Source organism: Parambassis ranga, chromosome 13 (assembly GCF_900634625.1).
Source record: "Parambassis ranga chromosome 13, fParRan2.1, whole genome shotgun sequence".
NCBI lineage: Eukaryota > Metazoa > Chordata > Actinopteri > Ambassidae > Parambassis > Parambassis ranga.
The window spans coordinates 5034657-5054679 of NC_041033.1; the positions used below are offsets into that span (position 1 = coordinate 5034657).

Consider the following 20023-nt stretch of genomic DNA (forward strand, 5'->3'; position numbering starts at 1 on the left):
AGCTTTTAAAACAACAGAATTATGTCCCTTTGTAAACCAGAGAAGAGTCTCCACAAATAAAAAACAAAAGGCTCATAATGAACTCTGTAGTCAGCAGCCTTTGTCTGCACATCTTCTCCATCTTCCCTCCATCCCAGCACATTAGGATAAGTGATTGCTGCTGGGGCTGGCTGGGAGGAAATGGAAGAGGAAATGGAGGATCAAAAAAGTGTTAAGTGCATCAGCTTAATGCAAATGATACAACTAACATATGAAATTTCCATGAAATATAACATACAGCACAGATATGTGTATTGATAAGGACAGTGTTCTAATGCTTTAAGCCTGACCTTTATATCACATTCAAACACACACACACACACGCACTCGCTGTCCAGAAGGGATTATCAGGCGGACCCTGTCCTTTGGTCCACACACACTCACACACGGTATATATAAGGGGTTGGGCCCTTTAACTGTCTCTCTTAGTTTGACAAACACACTGCAAGGCAAATCGCTGCGCACACCAGTCAAAAATGCCTGCAGATTACAATGGACGCTGGGAGATGGTCAGCAATGACAACTTCGAGGAAGTCATGAAGGCACTGGGTGAGTTAAGCTCATATCTAACATTGCACAGAGGGACAGGATGTGGTTAGCAAATCTCTGTAAAAAACAGGGATCAATTAGAGTGCTACATTTAAAGTCACAGCCAAGTGGAGAGGAAGGTCTGAGCAGAAAATCTGGCATGGATGTGACAGAAAGGATGAAGGAGCAGCAGCGTGAGAGGTGGCGAGAAGGAGGGGGAGAAAAAGAGGAGTACTGTGGCACTGCTTCATTTTCTCATTGAGCTGCTGTCAGGCTAAGTTAACCTCCACTCTCTGAGCGGTTGCCGTCTGTTACCACGCCAAATAAATATTGATTCACTCCTCCTTTCTGAATTTTCATCCTGATTCCGACCCTGGATCAGGCAGCGGGCCAGCTCGTCATTTCAAAAGAGAGAGAGAGAGAGAGAGAGGAGGCTGTCCTCCTTTTGGCATGTCATTGATCAATCCCCGAAACACTTTCATTATTCACAACTGAATCTGCAATTCATAAAACCACCCTGGTACACTCAGCTCAAACAAAATCCAGGAACTCCTCAATGCTTCCACCTCATTTCCATCGAGCGGGTAGGAAAATGACATCCTTATGGAAATGGGTCAAAAATATCATTTAGATGGGTAAATATAGGGGCCTCATCTGTAAGAGTGATGGGAAGAAATTGAATTTTCACTTTAGGGTAAATGGGATATGAATATCTAAGCGGTCAGGATGGGTGGTTCTCTTTGGCAGAGCCCAGCGCTGCACAGGGTGGAGAAACTCATTTAGGCTTGTTCTGACTTGGAGCAAGGTCGTTTTTAAAGGGTAAATGGGACTGTCAAAGGGACCAGTAGGAGAGGAATCATAATAAGTGTCCCGCGGTGTCATGTGTGCTCGTGGATGTGTGAGAAACGTTTCCCCCGCCTCCATAAAACCCCTGCTAAACTGACTTATGACATTTTCCACCTGTGCTTGCAGACATTGACTTCGCCACCAGGAAAATTGCCGCCCACCTGCATCAAACGAAAATCATCGTCCAGAACGGGGACAAGTTTGAAACTAAGACCCTCAGCACCTTCAGAAATTACGAGGTCAATTTCACCATAGGGGAGGAGTTTGAGGAGCACACAAAGGGCCTGGACAACCGAAAGGTCAAGGTGGGAGAAGTCTTTGTACGCTTTTACACTCAGATGGAAAAAGTTTAGCAGCCAGTGATGTGTTAACCACTGTGTTCATGTCTGTGTGGTGATATAACAGACACTGGTCACCTGGGATGGAGACAAGCTGGTGTGTGTTCAGAAGGGAGAGAAAGAAAACCGTGGCTGGAAACACTGGATCGAGGGAGACCAGCTACACTTGGTGAGGGGAAACATTTTGACACATTTGCCATTGACCCTCTGTGATCGATGCAGCAAATTGTCAGTCAGCAAACATCAAAAGAGTTAGTGGATACAATTACATCACACTGATTAATCTCCTATCTGAAGGCAATCACCATAAAAAAGAATCCCCATCAAAAGCACAGAGATATAAAACTCTGCCTGATTATGTAACTTATGTAAGAGACATAATTATGTAGATGTAAGAGACACGTCTGTTGCATCATGCTGGACGTGCTGTCTAAAGGTCTGTGCCTTCTCTTGCAGGAAATCACTGTTCTCGACAAAGTCTGCCACCAAGTATTCAAGAGGGCATAATGAGATGCTGACAAACCTGCACATAACCGTCTGCTCTGTTTCCCGTTTCTGTCTATTTATAATGTAATTGTGGAAAGCTGTAATAAATGGATTTAATAAAACAGTTTTGGTAGATTGTCCTCTATTCTTTGTTTATGAATATATCTGATAAAGACAGAAAAAAAATGTGTTTTCTTCTGTATGAAATACACTATATTGCTAAGAGTATTTGCTCATCTGCCTTTTCACACATATGAATCCATAGGCTTTACTTTGATGTCAGCCCAGCTTTTGCAGCTGTAACAGCTTCAACTCTTCTGGGAAGGTTTTCAAGGTTTAGAAGTGTGCTTATGGGAACCCCAACCTGTTGCCACAAAGTTGGGAGCATGGAAATGTCCAAAATCTCTTGGTATGCTGAGGCATTCATAGTTCCTTGTCACTGGAAATGAGGGGCCAAGCCCAGCTCCTGAGAAACAACCCACACCATAATCTAGTCTCCACCAAACTCCACACTTGGCACAATGCAGTCAGACACGTTCTCCTGGCAACTATCAAACCCAGACTCATCCATCAGATTGCCAGATGGAGAAGCATGATTCATCACTCCACAGAACTCTATCTCCACTGCTCTAGAGTCCTGTAGTGGCATGCTTTACACCACTAGCCGACACTTGGCATTGCACTTGGTGATGTAATGGTTTGGATGCAGCTGCAGAATCCACTTCCATGAAGTTCTCTACGCACTGTTCCTGAGCTAATCTAAAGGCCCCATGACGTTTAAAGGTCTGTAGTGATTGACTCTGCAGAAAGTTGGCGACTTCTGTGCATTATATGTTCATTTCACTTGGCCTACCGAACTATTGTTCCCAATTACTTCCACTTTGGATGAATACTTTTGGCAATATATAGTGTCTTTTTTTTATTTTCTGAATACAAGTTTGATAGAGCAGCATCTAATGAGCGTTTCAAGACTAAATTGGAGTCTGTAGCTTAAAATTTGTAGAAGGAGATACATTTGGCAGATGACACCGAAATTGCTTAATATTTGTAAAAACTACAAATTTTTGAAAAAAACTTGAAGTTGACCCAGAATGTCCTCAGATGAACATTTTGATAGTTGAATGGCTGAAATCGGTCAATGTATGCTGAAGATACGCTGCGCCAAAAAAACTTACGCAAGAATAAAAAAGAAGAAAGCTCTTTCTTCTTTTTTTATAAGAATATATATATATATATATGTATATATATATATATATATATATATATATATATATATATATATATATATATATATATACATAATCGTCTTAATTAACTGTAGAGACTGATGCCACATGTAAACCTGCTGAGCTGTTGTCCTTCCAGCAGCTGTTAGAACTCTGCCTCCACAGGTACAACGTGTTCTTCTTCTCTTCCGGAACCTGGCTGCTCCCACAGGAAGCGCTGCAGGATCCACGTCGCCAAACCAAGCCGAGTCAAGTCAGCCAGCGACAGAGCGACGTGAAGCGGAAATAGGAGAATTTCTCTTCAAAATAAAAGCGACACGTTTACGAACGAAGTGGCTCACATTCACTACTAGGCCTACGGTAAAAAAATAAAAAAAATATTTAGTATAAAGTCTACATTATATATTATGTCTACATAGCCTACAAATTGTTTACACAGTCTTAAAAGAGTAAACACATTAGCTTCATTTTATTTTTAAATATCTAAATAAACATGAATGGGTTAAAATAAGCGTGTTATTTGTAAATATTTGTATGGTAGGATTTTAACATACATTTAATCTATTGATTATATTATGCTGTAGACAACCTGAGCAACGTTAGCCTGCTGTTGTAGCCTAGGTGATTTTCTTAAATGTTTGTTTGGAAATCTCTACCGGAAGTTATTTTATATCCTTTCTTGCCTGCTTAGTCAAAACTTTGTCCGAGGACTTCTCACAGAAGTGAGGCAGCAGGGAAGCCGGATCGTGTAGTGGACAGCGTCGCAGAGACTCACTGACGTGGAAACATGGTAGGTGGAACAAACAAACAAACATGAACCTAAAATGCCTTTTTTTAACATTTGCTATTTTCTACGTTGTCACTGACACTTAATGCGAAATGTACAGTTTGTATAGCAGGCCTACATGCAGCAACCATATGTTTTAACACAGTCAAAAAAGTGTCTGACAAAGCTGACACATTCCTGCTTTTGATAATGGTATATTATCCATCATATGAACTGTAGATATGAAAAGATTTAGCTTTATTCCCTGTTATGAAAAGACTTGAATGGACACAGCCATTCTTGAGCAGGCATGCATACAAAATGTGGTATGGGAAGTATCAACAGACACACCCCCTCCATAACCAATAACCAAACCTTGAAATAGCTACAACAGAATATAATTTAATAATTGACTAAAGTATTTTTTTTTAATCTTTCACATTCATTATGTCTTATCTAACAGCCTCTGCGGTTGGACATCAAGCGGCAGCTGACGGCTCGGTCAGACCGGGTGAAAAGCGTGGACCTGCACCCCACTGAGCCGTGGATGGTGGTCAGCCTCTACAGCGGCACAGTGGTGGTGTGGAACCATGAGACGCAGGTCACTGCCTTATTCTTTAATCACTCATTCAAACACGTTTGATCACTCGCCTAATCATCCAGGCCTTTGATAACATCGTGGAAATGTTTTCTCTTTGAATGGTGTGTGTAGATGATGGTGAAGACCTTTGAGCTGTGTGATCTGCCTGTCAGAGTGGTCAAATTCATCGCCAGGAAACACTGGGTCATTGCTGGAGCGGTAAGTAGAGTTTGACATGAATATATTTTTATTATTAATCGACTAATGCTGTAAATCTTCTCATCTGTCTGCAGGATGACATGCAGATCCGTGTGTACAACTACAACACTCTAGAAAGAGTTTACGTGTTCGAGGCTCACTCCGACTACATCCGCTGTATCGCTGTCCACCCCACACAGCCCTACATCCTCACCAGCAGCGGTAGGAAACAACCACACACACACATCAACACAAAGTATCTATGATCAGGTTAAAAAAAAGAAGAAGAAGCTCAGACTCTTTATCAATGTGTTTTCAGATGACATGTTGATCAAGCTGTGGGACTGGGACAGGAAGTGGATCTGCACTCAGGTGTTTGAGGGTCACACACACTACGTCATGCAGATTGTCATCAACCCCAAGGACAACAACCAGTTTGCCAGTGCCTCTCTAGACAGAACCATTAAGGTACACGTCCACACAAAAAAACACACACACACAATATGAATTTGTTGTGTGATAACCACATTTGTGGTGCTGTAGGTGTGGCAGCTGGGATCTAAGACTCCAAACTTCACTCTGGAGGGCCATGAGAAGGGAGTGAACTGTATTGATTACTACAGCGGAGGAGACAAGCCCTACCTCATATCAGGGGCTGATGATCGCCTTGTCAAAATCTGGGATTATCAGGTAATGCACCAGAATATTTTCTTTTCCTCACTACCTTGTAGCTTTGTAATCTCACTATTTGTCATGCATCCAGTGCAATTAAGATTAAGATTTACTTTATTAATCCCCGTGGGGAAATTAATACACAGGCTTTTGAGAGCAGATTGACTAGAGCATGCATACAGTTTTCTTCCAGACTACACAAAGATTTTTGACTCAGATTCTCTTTCTAGAGTTCCTAAAAATAAAGTCTGTAATTTAAGCTGGAAATTTTAACCTGAAATAAAACTGAACATGCATGCTTTCTGTTACAGCTGTTACTATGTGCATGTTGCTTTTTGACAGGTATGTGTTTTGACTGAAAAAAAATAGTGACTGTGTTGTGTGCCTCTGTCTACCAGAACAAAACTTGTGTTCAGACACTGGAGGGCCATGCTCAGAATGTGACCTGTGTCAGCTTCCACCCTGAGCTGCCAATCATCCTCACAGGCTCCGAGGATGGTGGGTAAAACAGTTGTAATCTACTCATACACAGCAATTCTGTAGCCCGGCAGCATCTTGGTTTAGTTTGAATTCTTGTTGTGTCCTTAGGTACTGTGCGAGTTTGGCACTCCAACACCTACCGACAAGAAAACACATTAAACTATGGCCTGGAGAGGGTTTGGTGTATATGTGGCCAGCGTGGCTCCAACAGTGTGGCTATGGGTTATGATGAAGGCAGCATCATCATCAAGGTGTGCACTCTGCAGATTCCGCAAGAAAATACAGAGACAGACATGAGCTCTCTTATTCAAAATGTGCTCTTTTTAACACATCCCTGTATCTCTTCCTACCTCAGCTGGGGCGAGAGGAGCCCGCCATGTCCATGGACTCCAGTGGGAAGGTTATGTGGGCTCGTCACTCTGAGGTGCAGCAGGCCAACCTGAAGGCAATGGGAGAAACTGAGATAAGGGATGGGGAGAGGCTCCCGCTGGGTGTCAAGGACATGGGCAGCTGTGAGATTTACCCACAGACCATCCAACACAGCCCCAATGGGAGGTGAGACAAAGGGCTGCAGAAGAGAGCAATGGGGGAAAAGAAGTTTTCATTTCTTTTGAGATTTTTACAACATAGTATTGTTCTAAAATGTAGTTTCTTTCTTTGCATACTAACAGATTTGTAGTGGTGTGTGGAGACGGGGAATACATCATCTACACTGCCATGGCCTTGAGGAACAAAAGCTTCGGGTCGGCACAGGAGTTTGTTTGGGCACACGACTCCTCACAGTAAGTCCTTAAGTTAATTTATTGTTTAATTTATTAAAGTACAATTTGAAGAATTTTATTGTTCAATATTTATTCATTCATTCATAAAATATGTGTTATTCCTAAGAGCTAGAAAAGAAAAATACCACACACATGCCTGTACCAAGAGGATAACTTAGACTTGTATTTCTCCAAAATTCTTACTACACCTTTGACATGATAAATCACCAATATGCCAATAAGTGTGTACATTGTATTTATAGGTATGCCACCAGGGAAGGCAACAGTGTGGTGAAAATATTTAAAAACTTCAAAGAGAAGAAGGCTTTTAAACCTGACTTTGGAGCTGAAGGTGAGTTTTATCTTTTCATTTGACATGTTTTTTTGTGTGTGGTACTATTACACAGTGTGTGTAAATGTGTCCTGCTGTCTTCTAGGTATCTTTGGTGGTTTCTTACTGGGAGTGAGGTCAAACACTGGCCTGGCTTTCTTTGACTGGGAAAACTCTGAACTGATCCGTCGTATCGAGATCCAGCCTAAACATGTCAGTTTGTATTGAATGAGCATTGGATTTACATGAACTACCACTGCTGTGGCCTTCTGATGATCAGTCTTTGGTCTTTGTAGATCTTCTGGTCTGACTCTGGGGAGCTGGTGTGTATTGCGACAGATGAGTCTTTCTTTGTGCTGCGCTACCTACCAGAACGAGTGTCAGCAGCCCAGGAATCAAAGGAGGGGGTGACAGAAGATGGAATAGAGGACGCCTTTGAGGTCGGAGACCCACATGAAGTGGGGTTTTGGTTTGGATTGTGTACAGATCGGTTTAGATTTGACTTTCACTTCTGTCTGACTAGGTGCTGGGGGAAGTCCAGGAGGTGGTAAAGACCGGGCTTTGGGTGGGAGACTGCTTCATCTACACCAGCTCTGTTAACAGACTCAACTACTATGTTGGAGGAGAGATCATCACCATCGCTCATATGGACAGGTCAGATACAGAAAAAGAAATTCTGATGCCAGGGTCTGAACTTCATACCTGACAGGAAATACACTCAATAATATTTTGTATCACCTGTACCTTGAATAACCACTGATTTGTTTATTGGAATAATCTTGCTTGGAACATGCTTTAATAATGTATTACTTTGCAGGACCATGTATCTGTTGGGCTACATCCCCAAGGATGACCGCCTCTACCTTGGAGACAAGGAACTGAACATCATCAGCTACTCCCTCCTTCTTTCTGTGCTGGAATACCAGACGGCCGTCATGAGGAAGGATTTCAACACGGCCGACAAGGTTCTGCCCACGATCCCCAAAGAGCAGAGGACCAGAGTAGCCCACTTCTTGGAGAAACAGGTATTGCATTTTAACATTTTGCCAGTTTTTCTCTTTGCCTGAACTGACTGCAGAAACAGAATTTGGATGGATGCATAATATTACAGAACATCAGGCAGCCAGATGGAGTGATACCTCTAGGCAGAATCCTTGTGTATTCCTTGAAATATATTCATCATGGGAAGGGTTTTGCTTCTCACGCAACCTCTTTCAATACTTCTTCGCAATCTGAACATTTCACAGCTCTTCTTCCACTGTTGACAAATAGAAGTGGTGACAGAGGACACTAAATGAAATAAAAATGTGTTTTTTTGTGTGTGTGTTGTGTAGGGCTTCATACAGCAGGCTTTAGCTGTGTCCACTGACCCGGAGCACAAGTTTGAACTTGCACTGCAGCTGGGAGAGCTGAAGACTGCCTACCAGCTGGCACAGGAAGCAGAGGTCAGAGGAGAGTCAGTACTTGGCCAAAAGTTATGCATGCTATTTACGCTGATGTTAAGCGTGTATGTTGTTTAGAAATGTAGTGTTATAGCAAGGTAACACTTGCTAATTAGCACCAAGTTGAAGAAACTTTTATTATTACAATGTATGTTTTCAATACTTTTCTTATCACAGTAGCTGTGTAGCATTCAGGGTAATGCATATAAAATACTTTTTTTCTTATATAAGTGTGACAGGGTGACTCAGAATCCTGGCATCCCATATTTAGTAACTGCTTCCCAGTGTATTGTTGCTGAGGTTCATGCTTTTCGTCCTGTGATAATCCTCTCTCCTGTCTCTTTGGCACTTCGGCATGTGGGGGCTTCAGTCAGAGCAGAAATGGAAACAGCTGGCAGAGCTTGCCACTACAAAGTGCCAGTTTAGCTTGGCTCAGGAGTGTCTGCACCAAGCTCAGGATTATGGGGGATTATTGCTGCTGGCCACCACCTCGGGCAACGCAGACATGGTGGGCAAACTTGCCGAGGGGGCGGAAAGGGATGGCAAGACCAATGTGGCCTTCCTCACCTATTTCATGCAGGGGAGGTGAGCATCAGGAAGGAGATCTTTGAACTGACTTCAACTTTTGTATTTACTTCTGTCACTGCCATTTTATTTCTATTTTCTCAGACTGGACAAATGTCTGGAACTTCTAATCAAAACAGAGCGACTGCCAGAGGCTGCATTCCTGGCAAGAACATACATGCCGAGTCAAGTCTCAAGGTGAAAACTATATTATGTATAAATTACAGTTTGTAAGATCTGTATAAAAACCTTTTTTATTCCAAAAATGTGGGGATGTATATTTTTTTATTATGCATCATTGACGAGCTGTTGATGCATATCTTTCTCCAGGGTGGTAAAGCTGTGGAAGGAGAGTCTGTCCAAGGTCAACCAGAAGGCAGCAGATGCTCTGGCTGACCCCTCCCAGTACAGCAACCTGTTCCCTGGCCTCCAGCAAGCCTTGCAGGCCGAGCTGTACCTGAAGGAGACTCACGTCGGGGTCAGACCTGCGGCAGAATACCCACTCGTTGCGGTCAGTGGGAGAGTCAAAGCAACTATGTTTGAAACTTTAATAGTGCTCCTAGAGCTACCTTCATGGTTATACATGGAGCATGTGTTTAACTGGAACCTATTTCTCCTGTTTTTCAGCCAAATGAAGACCGTAATGTTCTGGAGGAATCTGCAGGTTTTATTCCTAAAGGAGAAACTACAGAGCCAGAGGTGAGGATCAACACATCTCTACATGACCCTTTCAGATTGCGAGATTGAGTTTTACCTGTTTTTTTTTGTTTATATTTCAATTTCTCTCTGTAGAATGAAAGGAAAATAATACACATACCCAATTATTCACTATTGTATGATGAAAGTGAGGCGACAGCTTGGTGTAGGCTATTCAGTGAGAGATGGCTAAACAATAAAGGCTTCATATTGCTTAGGCACATCTCAAAAAGTCATAACTCAATTATTCAAAGTGGCACTAATGGTCCTCTGTGTATCTGTATGAGGTCAATAAAACAAATTGTCCTTTTACATTTTCTTTGTACAGGAAGTATTGGAGGGCATGAGCGATCCCCTCATGACACAGGCGGTGAGGGAAATTGCTCCTTCAGACGCAGTAGTAAATGCGAAGCCCATCATTTTTGCTGCTCCTGTTTCAGCTGCAGCTGCAGCAGGCCCTCTTCCTGTCACTGTACTAGAAGAACGTGTTGAGCCAAAACAAGCACAAGCTACATCTTTTGAAGTGGAAGCAGAAAAGGAAGACACCATCACTCAATCAGAGGCTCTATTCTCAGCAGAGGAAGAGCCGAACAAAGTGACTCCAGAGAAGATACAGTCCAGTCCAGTGGATGATGTGAAGCCATCTGCTGAGATGGAGGCTGAAGAAACATCTCTAACAACTAGAGCTTCTGAAACAGAAACCATCATGGGAACCGGTCTGTCAGTTGAGCCTTTAATTGCATCTGAATATACAGCAACTGGAGCAATGGTCCATAGTGACGAAGTAAAAGTAGAAGAAGTACTGTCAATGATGGACACAACAGAAACAGGACTCCCTGTTATTAAAGAACTTGCACCGTCACATGTAGCAGTAGAGGAACTCATCTCCTTTGAAACTACAGACAGTGCAGTGCTGGATGCACCTGTCCCAGCCCTAATGTCCACCTTTGATCCACTGCTGGACTCGAATGTAGATACAGCGACGGTTTCGGCGCAAAAACCAAAGATGGAGGAACAAACTACGGTAAACTCGGTAGAGCCTGAGGATAAGTCAGAGCCTGTGGATCTTCTCCAAGCAGAGCCAGAGGTTTTACCGCTAGAGGTAGCTCCTGCAGAGGATCAGGTGGAAGAGGAGAAAGAGGAAAAGGAGGAGGAGGTGGGGAGTCCTGAGAAGCCAGCAGAAGACCTTGAGCCAGAGATGAATGATCAGGTAAAAAGTTAAGCCTGTGGCAAAATACTGTATGATAATATAAATGTTATTATAATATTTTATTATATGTATTATTTATGTAGACATCTTCCATTCAAAAGCATACGGTAACCCTACACCTCTGTTTTCTCCATCTTAAGCTTCTAGATGATCTGGACCTGGACAATTTTGATCTGGAAGACATCGACACTACTGATGTCAACCTTGATGAGGACTTCCTGATTGAATAGAAAAAGTGAGGTCCTTTGCCGACCATTTTTTTTTACTGACCAAAAAACAGTAAGGGCATCATTCAAGAGAAAGACAAGCTTTTAAACAGACAAGCATCTGTTTCTTGGGTTATGGGCGGTCTTAATTTCAATGAGAAAACTTTATACTGGTTCCTACAATTATTCCCAGATTGCTGCAGACAAATGGGAATCACTTTTTTTATTACATGTATTAGGTTATGTTTGCTGAAAGCAGTCTTTCTTTTGTTCATTCCTCACATAACACAGCTGTTGACCATGTTGTCAAAGCCTTTGAATTAGAGCAGTATTTTTTACATTTCTATGCAGTGTATATGCCATGATTAGTTTATACTTATACTGTCTATTTGGAAACGTGTAACAAGCCATTGTCCTCAAAAGTTTGTGCTAGATAGGATGAATACATATCTCGCTACTGTTCTTAGATTATCACACACGTTCTCAATTGTTCTCATTTGTTCCAGTTTTAAATAAAACAAAAACTATTGCATGATACTGAAAGCGGACTTAAATGGCTTATTTTTGTTGTCTGTGCTTCAGAATATATTGCTCCAACAACAATTATTACAAGTACAAAGATTCTTTTTATTTTGTTATGTACATGATAAATTGACACACCAACTTTAATTCACATATAGACCGTTTTTATCTTAGAACATGTATTTTAAATCTACTGCCAGCTATTACTGTACATGTTGATGGACATTTTTGACTCTTGGTCTTATATAGAGACAAAAAATACACTGTTGTGTTTACATGGAAAATGCAGCTTTTGCTTTCTCTCTCCATCTCTGTGTTTGGATGAATTTCTGCATTTCTGTTGAGTTGTGGTCCGGTCCGGTCATGCAGGGGAGCCTTCAGCAGCCATCTGTTCCAAGGCCTGCAGAGCCAGCTCGATGTAGCCTGACTTTTGGGACTCCCTCTGGGCATAGATCTGCAGGGACAAAAGTCAAGAGGTCATCAAAAAAAGGAGAAAAGTTTGGCTATATTACCATGAAGCTGGGGCTCTGGAAGAAGAAACTATACTAGACTGACTAAGTACAGCTCAAACAGTGTGCCTTAATCAACCGTGACTAAATGTGAGGCCTTGTCTGTGGCAGAAAAGACACCCGTGTCTCCTGCTCCTAACCTTTCACATTAAATGGCTGTCAGTCTCAATGTCCCTCTGCACCGCTTCAATGATGAGGGGCTGTGAGCTCTAATAAGACCTGATGTATCCTGAGCTTGGCCCCGCCATTCCCACGCTGCAAGAAAACCCAAACCTCTAAAAAGGCAGGAAACCTTAGAAGGAATGCCCCTGACTTGACCTCTCAGGAGGTACACTGATTTACTCTGAATATCCAGGGAGCATGATTTATATGACCTGGATCAAATGGCAATATATAATGAATAGGTGTCCAAAGGTCTGTCAATCTGTAGATATTTTGAACCAAGGCTAAGGTGTCCTCACCTTAAGCAGGTCAGTGCCAGTGGCCTGTTGCCTGGCAGCTTCCTGGGCTGACTCACTGTTGGGGTGGACCATGTGGAACAGACATACTAGACTGATGGCATCCTGGAGCCTGGAAACACACAAACATGCAGCTCAGCAGGTAGGATGGCTAATGTAGCTCAAAATAAAAACAGTTTCATCTTTAACACTCACAGCTCCCTCTTCAGCATGTCCACTATTAGCCCATCCACCCTGCGAGCATTGATCAGGTACCAAGCCATGCCTCCGAAGTGTCGGGTGGAACGCAGCAGTTCATATTTGCCATGCTTTTCCAAGTCTTCATATGTGGTTACATGTACCTGCACACAAAGCACATAGAATTCAATACAGCCCCAGTGAGATTTTTCTAGTTCTGAGACAGTCTATCCAATTTATTTTATCCATACGAAAATAAAAATACCTAATCCACGCAGCCCACATCAAGTAAGGCAAAGAAAACAGAGTGTGATTGGGGGGATTTCACGCTTACAAATGTTACAATTTTCATCGCAGTTGGTGATCATATAAAAAAAGAAGAATAAGAAGCCCAATGTCAACTCACTCTGATGTAATCTGAAGAGTCTGGTTCAAATTGGACCAGACAGAGGTCCAAGACATCCTCATGGCGGTCCTGGGAAAACACCATCTAAAACGGAGAAAGAAAGAAAGTCAAAAAAGTGGAAACTTAAAACTCTGTGACGCTCACTGCACAAAAACACATGTTTTTAGTTAGTCTCAATTAGACCTTTTCTCAGGACTATGTGGGTGCTCATACATCTCACCTAACCTTTTGTCCTCACTCCCCATTTTGTCAAAGAAGCTTCTGTTCTGCCTTCATTATTAAGTATGTTTACTCTGATTTCATACATTTTTAGTAAATAAATCCTGATCCCTATTGGGACAATACATCTCTTTTTCCAATCTCAGGAACCTGAGAACAGCCGGAATAAATGTGTGTAAATTTGGGCTCCTCTGGTGCCAGTGCACAAAAAAAGAAATACTGACTATACCGATTGTAAAAACACTTATCAACAACAATTACTCAGGTGCACTGTCACAATTTAATAAATGGAACAGTGACTGTTTATTACCCCTGCCAGACATTGTAGTTTGCTACCTTCAAGTTCCCCTCTTTGAAGATATGAGGTGCTGTGATCTTTCGCCCTTCCTTGGGAAAGTAGACCTGAATAAGCCGGTCTCTCTCTTCCCACGTAGCCTTTCTAAGAGTTCCATTGGGCTCCCGTACAACTATAAACCTCTCCTGAAGGAAGAATAACATTAACAGTTACTAAACTTAAGATTTTTTTTTATTTTGAATGATTAAAAAGCCACCAATTCATCAAAACACAAAAGTAAACATTTAATATAGAAGCAATGTGTACCCTGTGTGGGATGTTGTAGGTGATGTCAGTAAAGACATATTTGGTTGTGTCCATGCCATCTAGGATCTTATCCTCAGAGAGCACATCATTGATGGGTTTTCTCTCTGGAAGGATAGGTGGCATCTGCAGCAGCTTCTTTGCTTTCTCTCTGGCGTTATCTAATGCCTGCCAACAAACACAGGTTACAGGGTGCACCAGGGGTTAGGGTGATGTCTGTGTGATTGAGAGGGCCTGTTATGGTTTATCTAATGGTCACCTGCTCCAGTTGTTCATCTGTCATCAGTTTATAAGTGGGCGGCTTCAGTTCCTGTTTGATGGGTCGGAACACTTTCTGCAGGTCCAGGCCTGTTATCCTGGTCAGGATGTCCTGCACAGCTGGATCTGTGAATTGGGGCTTTGCATTCTCTGTGAGGGCTGCAGGGAAGATCACACTAGTGAATAACTCAAGAACCCATTTATGAGCCCGTATTGATAAGATATAAGATATAGATAAGAGCTACATTTAAGGTCTGGTGTTACTGTAGTTGCAAAGAACACCTGGTAAGTGCTCTACAAATCATATTTGGGTTAGCGTGCCTCCCTACTCGTTGACAATACCTTGTGCAATCGCCCGTAAAACATACAAAATCTACTGCAATAATTCATAAAGATACACTGAGTAACACCTCTTATCATCACACCTAAACTCTCAGTATTTATCTAAACTCAGACTCTGTCTTCCAGCTTTGCAATAAACTGCAGAAGATAGCTGCCATCACCAGACAAAGACTAATTTAGGTTACATCACACAGCATATCTTAAACAAGGGTAATACTGAAACCACAAATCTAAATGGCCTGTAAAAGGAAATACAAAGTAGCTGTGGTAACACATAGGGTATTTGTTACCAGCATTTGACATGCTACAAGGTCAGCGTTATAAATAAGGAGAATTGTTCGATATAAGAATGTACACAGGAACATGAGGCTTACCATGATCCTGTGCTTCACTGCAAAACGCCCGTGTGTTGCACTTTATTAATATTTGTTTGCTCCTTTGCACATTTTTCACCCGTGAGTAGGTCCGAAATAAGCACCGTGCTGTACCGAGAGCCGCCATCTTTGTTAATTACCTCATCGGTGCGACGCGACCTTTCACCTTACACTTGTGGAACCGAGTGCTCATGGGATATGTAGTGTGCTCCACAATACCTTCGTATTTCCTTTGATTCATTTTATTTCTCATAAAATGCAATATGATTTTTTTCAGTAGTGGACTGAAGTAAACAAACTGACTAAGGGATGACATTTATAAGCAAATATAATTTTATTTAAAAAGTAATATAAATGTGGCTTTCCATGATGCACTGTTTAAATAAGTAGCATGTGTTAATGGTGGTAGATTCCGTGGAATTGTATTTTGTTGTATTTTGGACAAACCTAAATATTTGAATCCGAGTGTACAATCAAAAGCTTTTACAATTATCACATGAATCACTGTTTGATCACCAGGGGGCGCTGTGCTACCACATATCCTGAAAAATCAGCCTGCATGGGAACACCTCCTGTAGACATGATTGCCCTCACTGAAGACATTAGGAAGATAATTTACATGTATAAATATTATTTGTATGTCACGGTATCACTGCTTTTGCTAATCTTTTTGTGGTTCTAGCCTACACACATTCCTGACTCCGCATTACAATGTGTTCTTGAATTAGCTGATAGTGTGTCTAGGTGATAAGTTACACTCTCTAAGAAAAACATATTACATTTCTGTTGTAAAGAATAAAACTTTGCCCTAATGTGCAGTGCAGTACTTGACAAATGGCTATAAAACTTGCAATATAATCACAATGACACCTGGGCCATCAAAGTTTATAATTACAACACAATATATAAATGTCTTTTTTCTTCCTTTTCTCATTTTTGATGCCAACTTTAAAAAAATGTAAGAACTTCAGTTTAAGCTGAATGATGATTTATTGAATGAATTATGAGGAAAAGGGTAGTGCTTTCATAAATACAATCATGTCAAACCAGCACTTTTGCATGTCAACATTACTGTTGTGAGATTGTTGTCTTGAATCACTTTTCAGCTGATACACAATGTTTGCAGACAAAACTGGATTCTTGCAGAGCTACATGCAGTTCAGAATGACTTTGAATGGGGATTTTTAGTCATTTGCATTTCCAATGCTTCGACACTGAGTCACTGAGTGACTCATAAAGTGTGACTGCTTGTCTGTTTATTTGTTTTCAACTGTTATCAGTGCTGGAAAGTAACCAAGCCTTGCACTGAAACAACATACTAGGGCTATCTGCAAAGGCTAATGAGAACAAAAAAAAAGAGGAAAAAGAAAAAAATAAGTATCTATAAAGAAAGTGCTTAGCTTAGATTTGCTGATCAAACACATTTTTAGAAGTATATCAAGAGGGTCAAATATGTAAATACTAGTTAAATGACAAGAAGTGTTTGTTTTTTTATGCACATCATCGCATTATTATTATCATTATTGTTTAAGGTTAATTATGAAAACTACTATTTGTTTTAGTTAGTGTATTTTGGCTCCATTCTATTAACCAGAATTTGATGCAGACATTTTCTGGAGTGCTACCAACACACTACATCACACTTCACTACATTAACCAGTAGAACTGAATATTGTTTTACATGTAATATCAATAAATTAAAACTTCTGGATACTTTATTGGTTGTAAATGTTACTCTATTTTCAAAAATACTATATAATAACTCAGCAAATGAGCAGTGTAGTTTCAGTGTTGCTGACTACAGCAGCACTCATTTGTGCAGTGTAGCATTTTTGGCAGTGGCATAATGTATGTGGAATTGAGTCAAACCTACTGTTCATGGCAATGAGGCAACACGTGAGCATGTGCTGCAGTGTGACTGATGTGTTTCAACAGAGCTGCAGCAGAGAGGAATAAAATATACTGGCTTTGGCAATTAAAAAGATACATATCAAAATTATTCTCTAAACTTGAGGACAATAACACATCTGGGCCTTCAGCAGAGGATTTTCATGGAGAACCTGAAGTCTTTTTCAAATGTCAGATCACACAATGACATGTGTCTCAGTGTCCCTCAGCACACACATATGCAGTACAGTAGCCACAAACCTCCAACATGCTGCCACACCCCAAAAACCAGCCGCTGTAGCTTCCACCCCACCACACACAACCCTATACAGATCATTAATACAACCCCATGTGCCACGCACAACTCTTCCTCCGGGATTGTGTTTCCCTCCAAGTCCGCCTGCACCCCCCTGAACCGCCTCCTCCTCTGGGCCCTGACTCCCCCACTAATCTGCAGTAGGATTTAGATATTAGGTGGACAGATGGAGGTGTGGCTCTGTCGGTAATGAGGTGAGCAGTGGCAGTGAGTCCGGAGGCCCAGACACCGGCGAAACGACGTGTGGATTGAGATGTAAGAGGCCCCTACACAACCAGATGTACACAGCTGTCACACTGCTGACAGAAAGTAATCCGGAGGCTGCAGTGCATTGCCAGAGAGAGAGACAGAGACTGGATTAGTGTCCTGTGGACGTTTTGTTTCCATATTCACCACATCTATCTATCTATCTATCTATCTATCTATCTATCTATCTATCTATCTATCTATCTATCTATCTATCTATCTATCTATCTATCTATCTATCTATCTATCTATCTATCTATCTATCTATCTATCTATCTATCTATCTATCTGCTAAAAATAAAGTTTTAACTCTTAGGTATGAAATGTCAAATTGTCACTGCTAAATGGAAATTTCCATACAAACTCCTGAGCTGACATTGAACTCACCACATGCAGCACCCTTTTGGACAACTTATACTTTTCCTAGGTTTTTCCAGTGAGGACATACAGATCCAGGTTCCATTGCAATTTTTACACATTTTACTGGGAGACTTGTCGGCATTTGTGAAACAAGGAACCCTTATTCAGACATACACTATGAATAAATGTTGTAATTAATAATTAGTAATAGTAATAACATGGGTAATTTTACTCTACATTTTATTTAGCTTTTTTAAGTATAGATGAAAATATTGCACTTTTGATAACAAAACATGTATAATCTCTCACAAATTCACCAATTTTTTCTTTTATTGTCACAATGTAAAAAAGTAACACATCTTAAATTTGAGTTATTTGGTTTCACATCACAACTGAGATCCACCGATGTCACCATGCTGTGATGTGAACATACTGTGCGATGTGCTCGTTGGACGCACTCCAATGAGGATTTCATCTCTGAGGGAAGGAAATAACTGGGAATTTCATCTACCTCATTTTATTGAATGTAATTCATTTAGACAAGTACTACTTTACTGCCCCTACGACAGTCAATAGGCTGAATGTAAGAGAGTGTGTCAGCGTGACTGGGAGCAGCAGGAAGCTGAGAGGTGACACCTGAGTGTAGAAGAGGGGCTGTGGATGGGGTGGAGGAGGGTGAAGAGTGTGGTAAGCCAGTAGGTGGAAGGGTGGGTGAGCAGAGCTGCTGCTGCTGGTGGTGGTGGTGGTACTCTGGGAATGACTTGCCGCACATGTTTATTTAGCTTTCTGCACGGTCAACAGAGAACGGGTTCAGAGTGGGGTGAAACGGAAAGGTGTGTGTGTGTGAAGAGGATGTCCATCCTCAGATAACTGTCAAAAATGAAGGAAGAAAATTGCAAACTTACTTGATTTTGTCAAGCTGTCATTATTGTTTCGGATTTATGGCATTAATGAAGTGATGTCACTTTTATGCAAATAGGCTGCAGTCAGTAGTTTTCAGAACTGTATTGTATATTATGTATGAGTTTGCCAGTATTTGCTCATGTTGGTCACACAGATAAAACAATGAAACATATATTTGGAATGTCCAAATTTTGCAAAATTTTGGAATATGAACAAAATCTCTTTTATGGATGAAGGTATGTAAATGTGTAAGGATATTTACTTCTAATATCTATTTTTATACTGATTTAGTAATTAACTCATAACATAAAAATTATTATTTTAAAATGTTTGCATTTCTGTTTGAAAAATGTTATTAACCAAAAGCAGATCTGCATTTGAAGTGTTTTGACTGCTAAATGCTGTCATTTGGTTTATATAAAAATGTTGTTGTAGACTCTCTGGTTTTGTAAAAGGCAAGAAAACATGATTACTTTCTTTTTATGTGGAGGGATTTCCACTAAGTTCTCTTGCTGTCTCATGTATTCATTATTATGAAGTCAAGACGAACTGCTGACATGTCACTTTAGCATGATGCAGCTTGAGGAATTGATGAGTGTGAAGATTGCTGTAGCATGTGTGTCACTGTGTGTGCATAGTCCATGCACCTGTGTGCAAGCTGTTGTGGCTTGGCAGTAGGCACTCAAGGTTGATCTTACTCTCCTCCGCCTCCTTCTCCCCCGTCTTTGATGAGGAATGAGGATGGGAGAGAGAGCAGCTAGAAGGTCAGAGGAGACACAGCGATAGGAGGAGTGAGGGGGAGACAAGGGAGAGAGCAGGGGAGAAGAGGGGGGCAGAGGGCGCAGTGACATTACCTCCTACGACCTCAGCAGCCTCCCTCTGAAATTCACTCTGTGGCAGAGGTTGTGTGGAATATAATTTGTAGCATTTTTTTTCTTTTTAGAAAATTCCCTTCTTCAGTCAAACAGGAGAAATGCAGTGAAAATGCAAGACAATAAAGTCTTGATCATTAAGTGGGTTTTTAAAAAAATAGATTAATGAGATAGCACTGACTAAAGCAGACACTGAGTTTCACATGT

The 20023-nt window shown here is 41.2% G+C and overlaps 3 protein-coding genes across 4 annotated transcripts; 2 read left to right on the plus strand and 1 right to left on the minus strand.

Annotated features, from left to right (window-relative positions):
* Positions 1–430: 430 nt before the first annotated feature.
* On the plus strand, positions 431–2361 carry LOC114444832 (retinol-binding protein 2-like). Its single transcript, XM_028419683.1, has 4 exons — positions 431–588; positions 1540–1718; positions 1819–1920; positions 2208–2361. The coding sequence occupies exons 1-4, from the start codon at positions 516–518 to the stop codon at positions 2256–2258; spliced, it is 405 nt and encodes a 134-aa protein (XP_028275484.1). The 5' UTR covers positions 431–515; the 3' UTR covers positions 2259–2361.
* A 1792-nt stretch (positions 2362–4153) lies between these two features.
* On the plus strand, positions 4154–11912 carry LOC114445191 (coatomer subunit beta'-like). The gene is made up of 22 exons (XM_028420150.1): positions 4154–4253; positions 4693–4830; positions 4942–5028; positions 5103–5229; positions 5327–5475; positions 5551–5697; positions 6078–6177; positions 6268–6410; positions 6515–6714; positions 6831–6941; positions 7184–7272; positions 7358–7464; positions 7548–7691; positions 7775–7905; positions 8069–8276; positions 8586–8696; positions 9064–9278; positions 9363–9455; positions 9588–9768; positions 9885–9956; positions 10282–11163; positions 11304–11912. Exons 1-22 carry the CDS (start codon positions 4251–4253, stop codon positions 11391–11393), a joined length of 3528 nt encoding a protein of 1175 aa, XP_028275951.1. The 5' UTR covers positions 4154–4250; the 3' UTR covers positions 11394–11912.
* Positions 11913–11975: 63 nt separating this feature from the next.
* On the minus strand, positions 11976–15364 carry mrps22 (mitochondrial ribosomal protein S22). 2 transcript variants are annotated; one of them, XR_003671601.1, is made up of 9 exons: positions 15233–15364; positions 14518–14675; positions 14262–14426; positions 13997–14140; positions 13442–13525; positions 13054–13199; positions 12862–12970; positions 12189–12345; positions 11976–12156 (listed from the first exon to the last, which is right to left on the minus strand). XR_003671601.1 is itself a non-coding variant. In XM_028420151.1 (8 exons), exons 1-8 carry the CDS (start codon positions 15357–15359, stop codon positions 12253–12255), a joined length of 1026 nt encoding a protein of 341 aa, XP_028275952.1. In that variant the 5' UTR covers positions 15360–15364; the 3' UTR covers positions 11976–12252. The 2 variants fall into 2 exon arrangements, 1 of the variants encoding a protein (XP_028275952.1); XM_028420151.1 differs by having other exon boundaries at positions 11976–12345.
* Positions 15365–20023: the final 4659 nt, after the last annotated feature.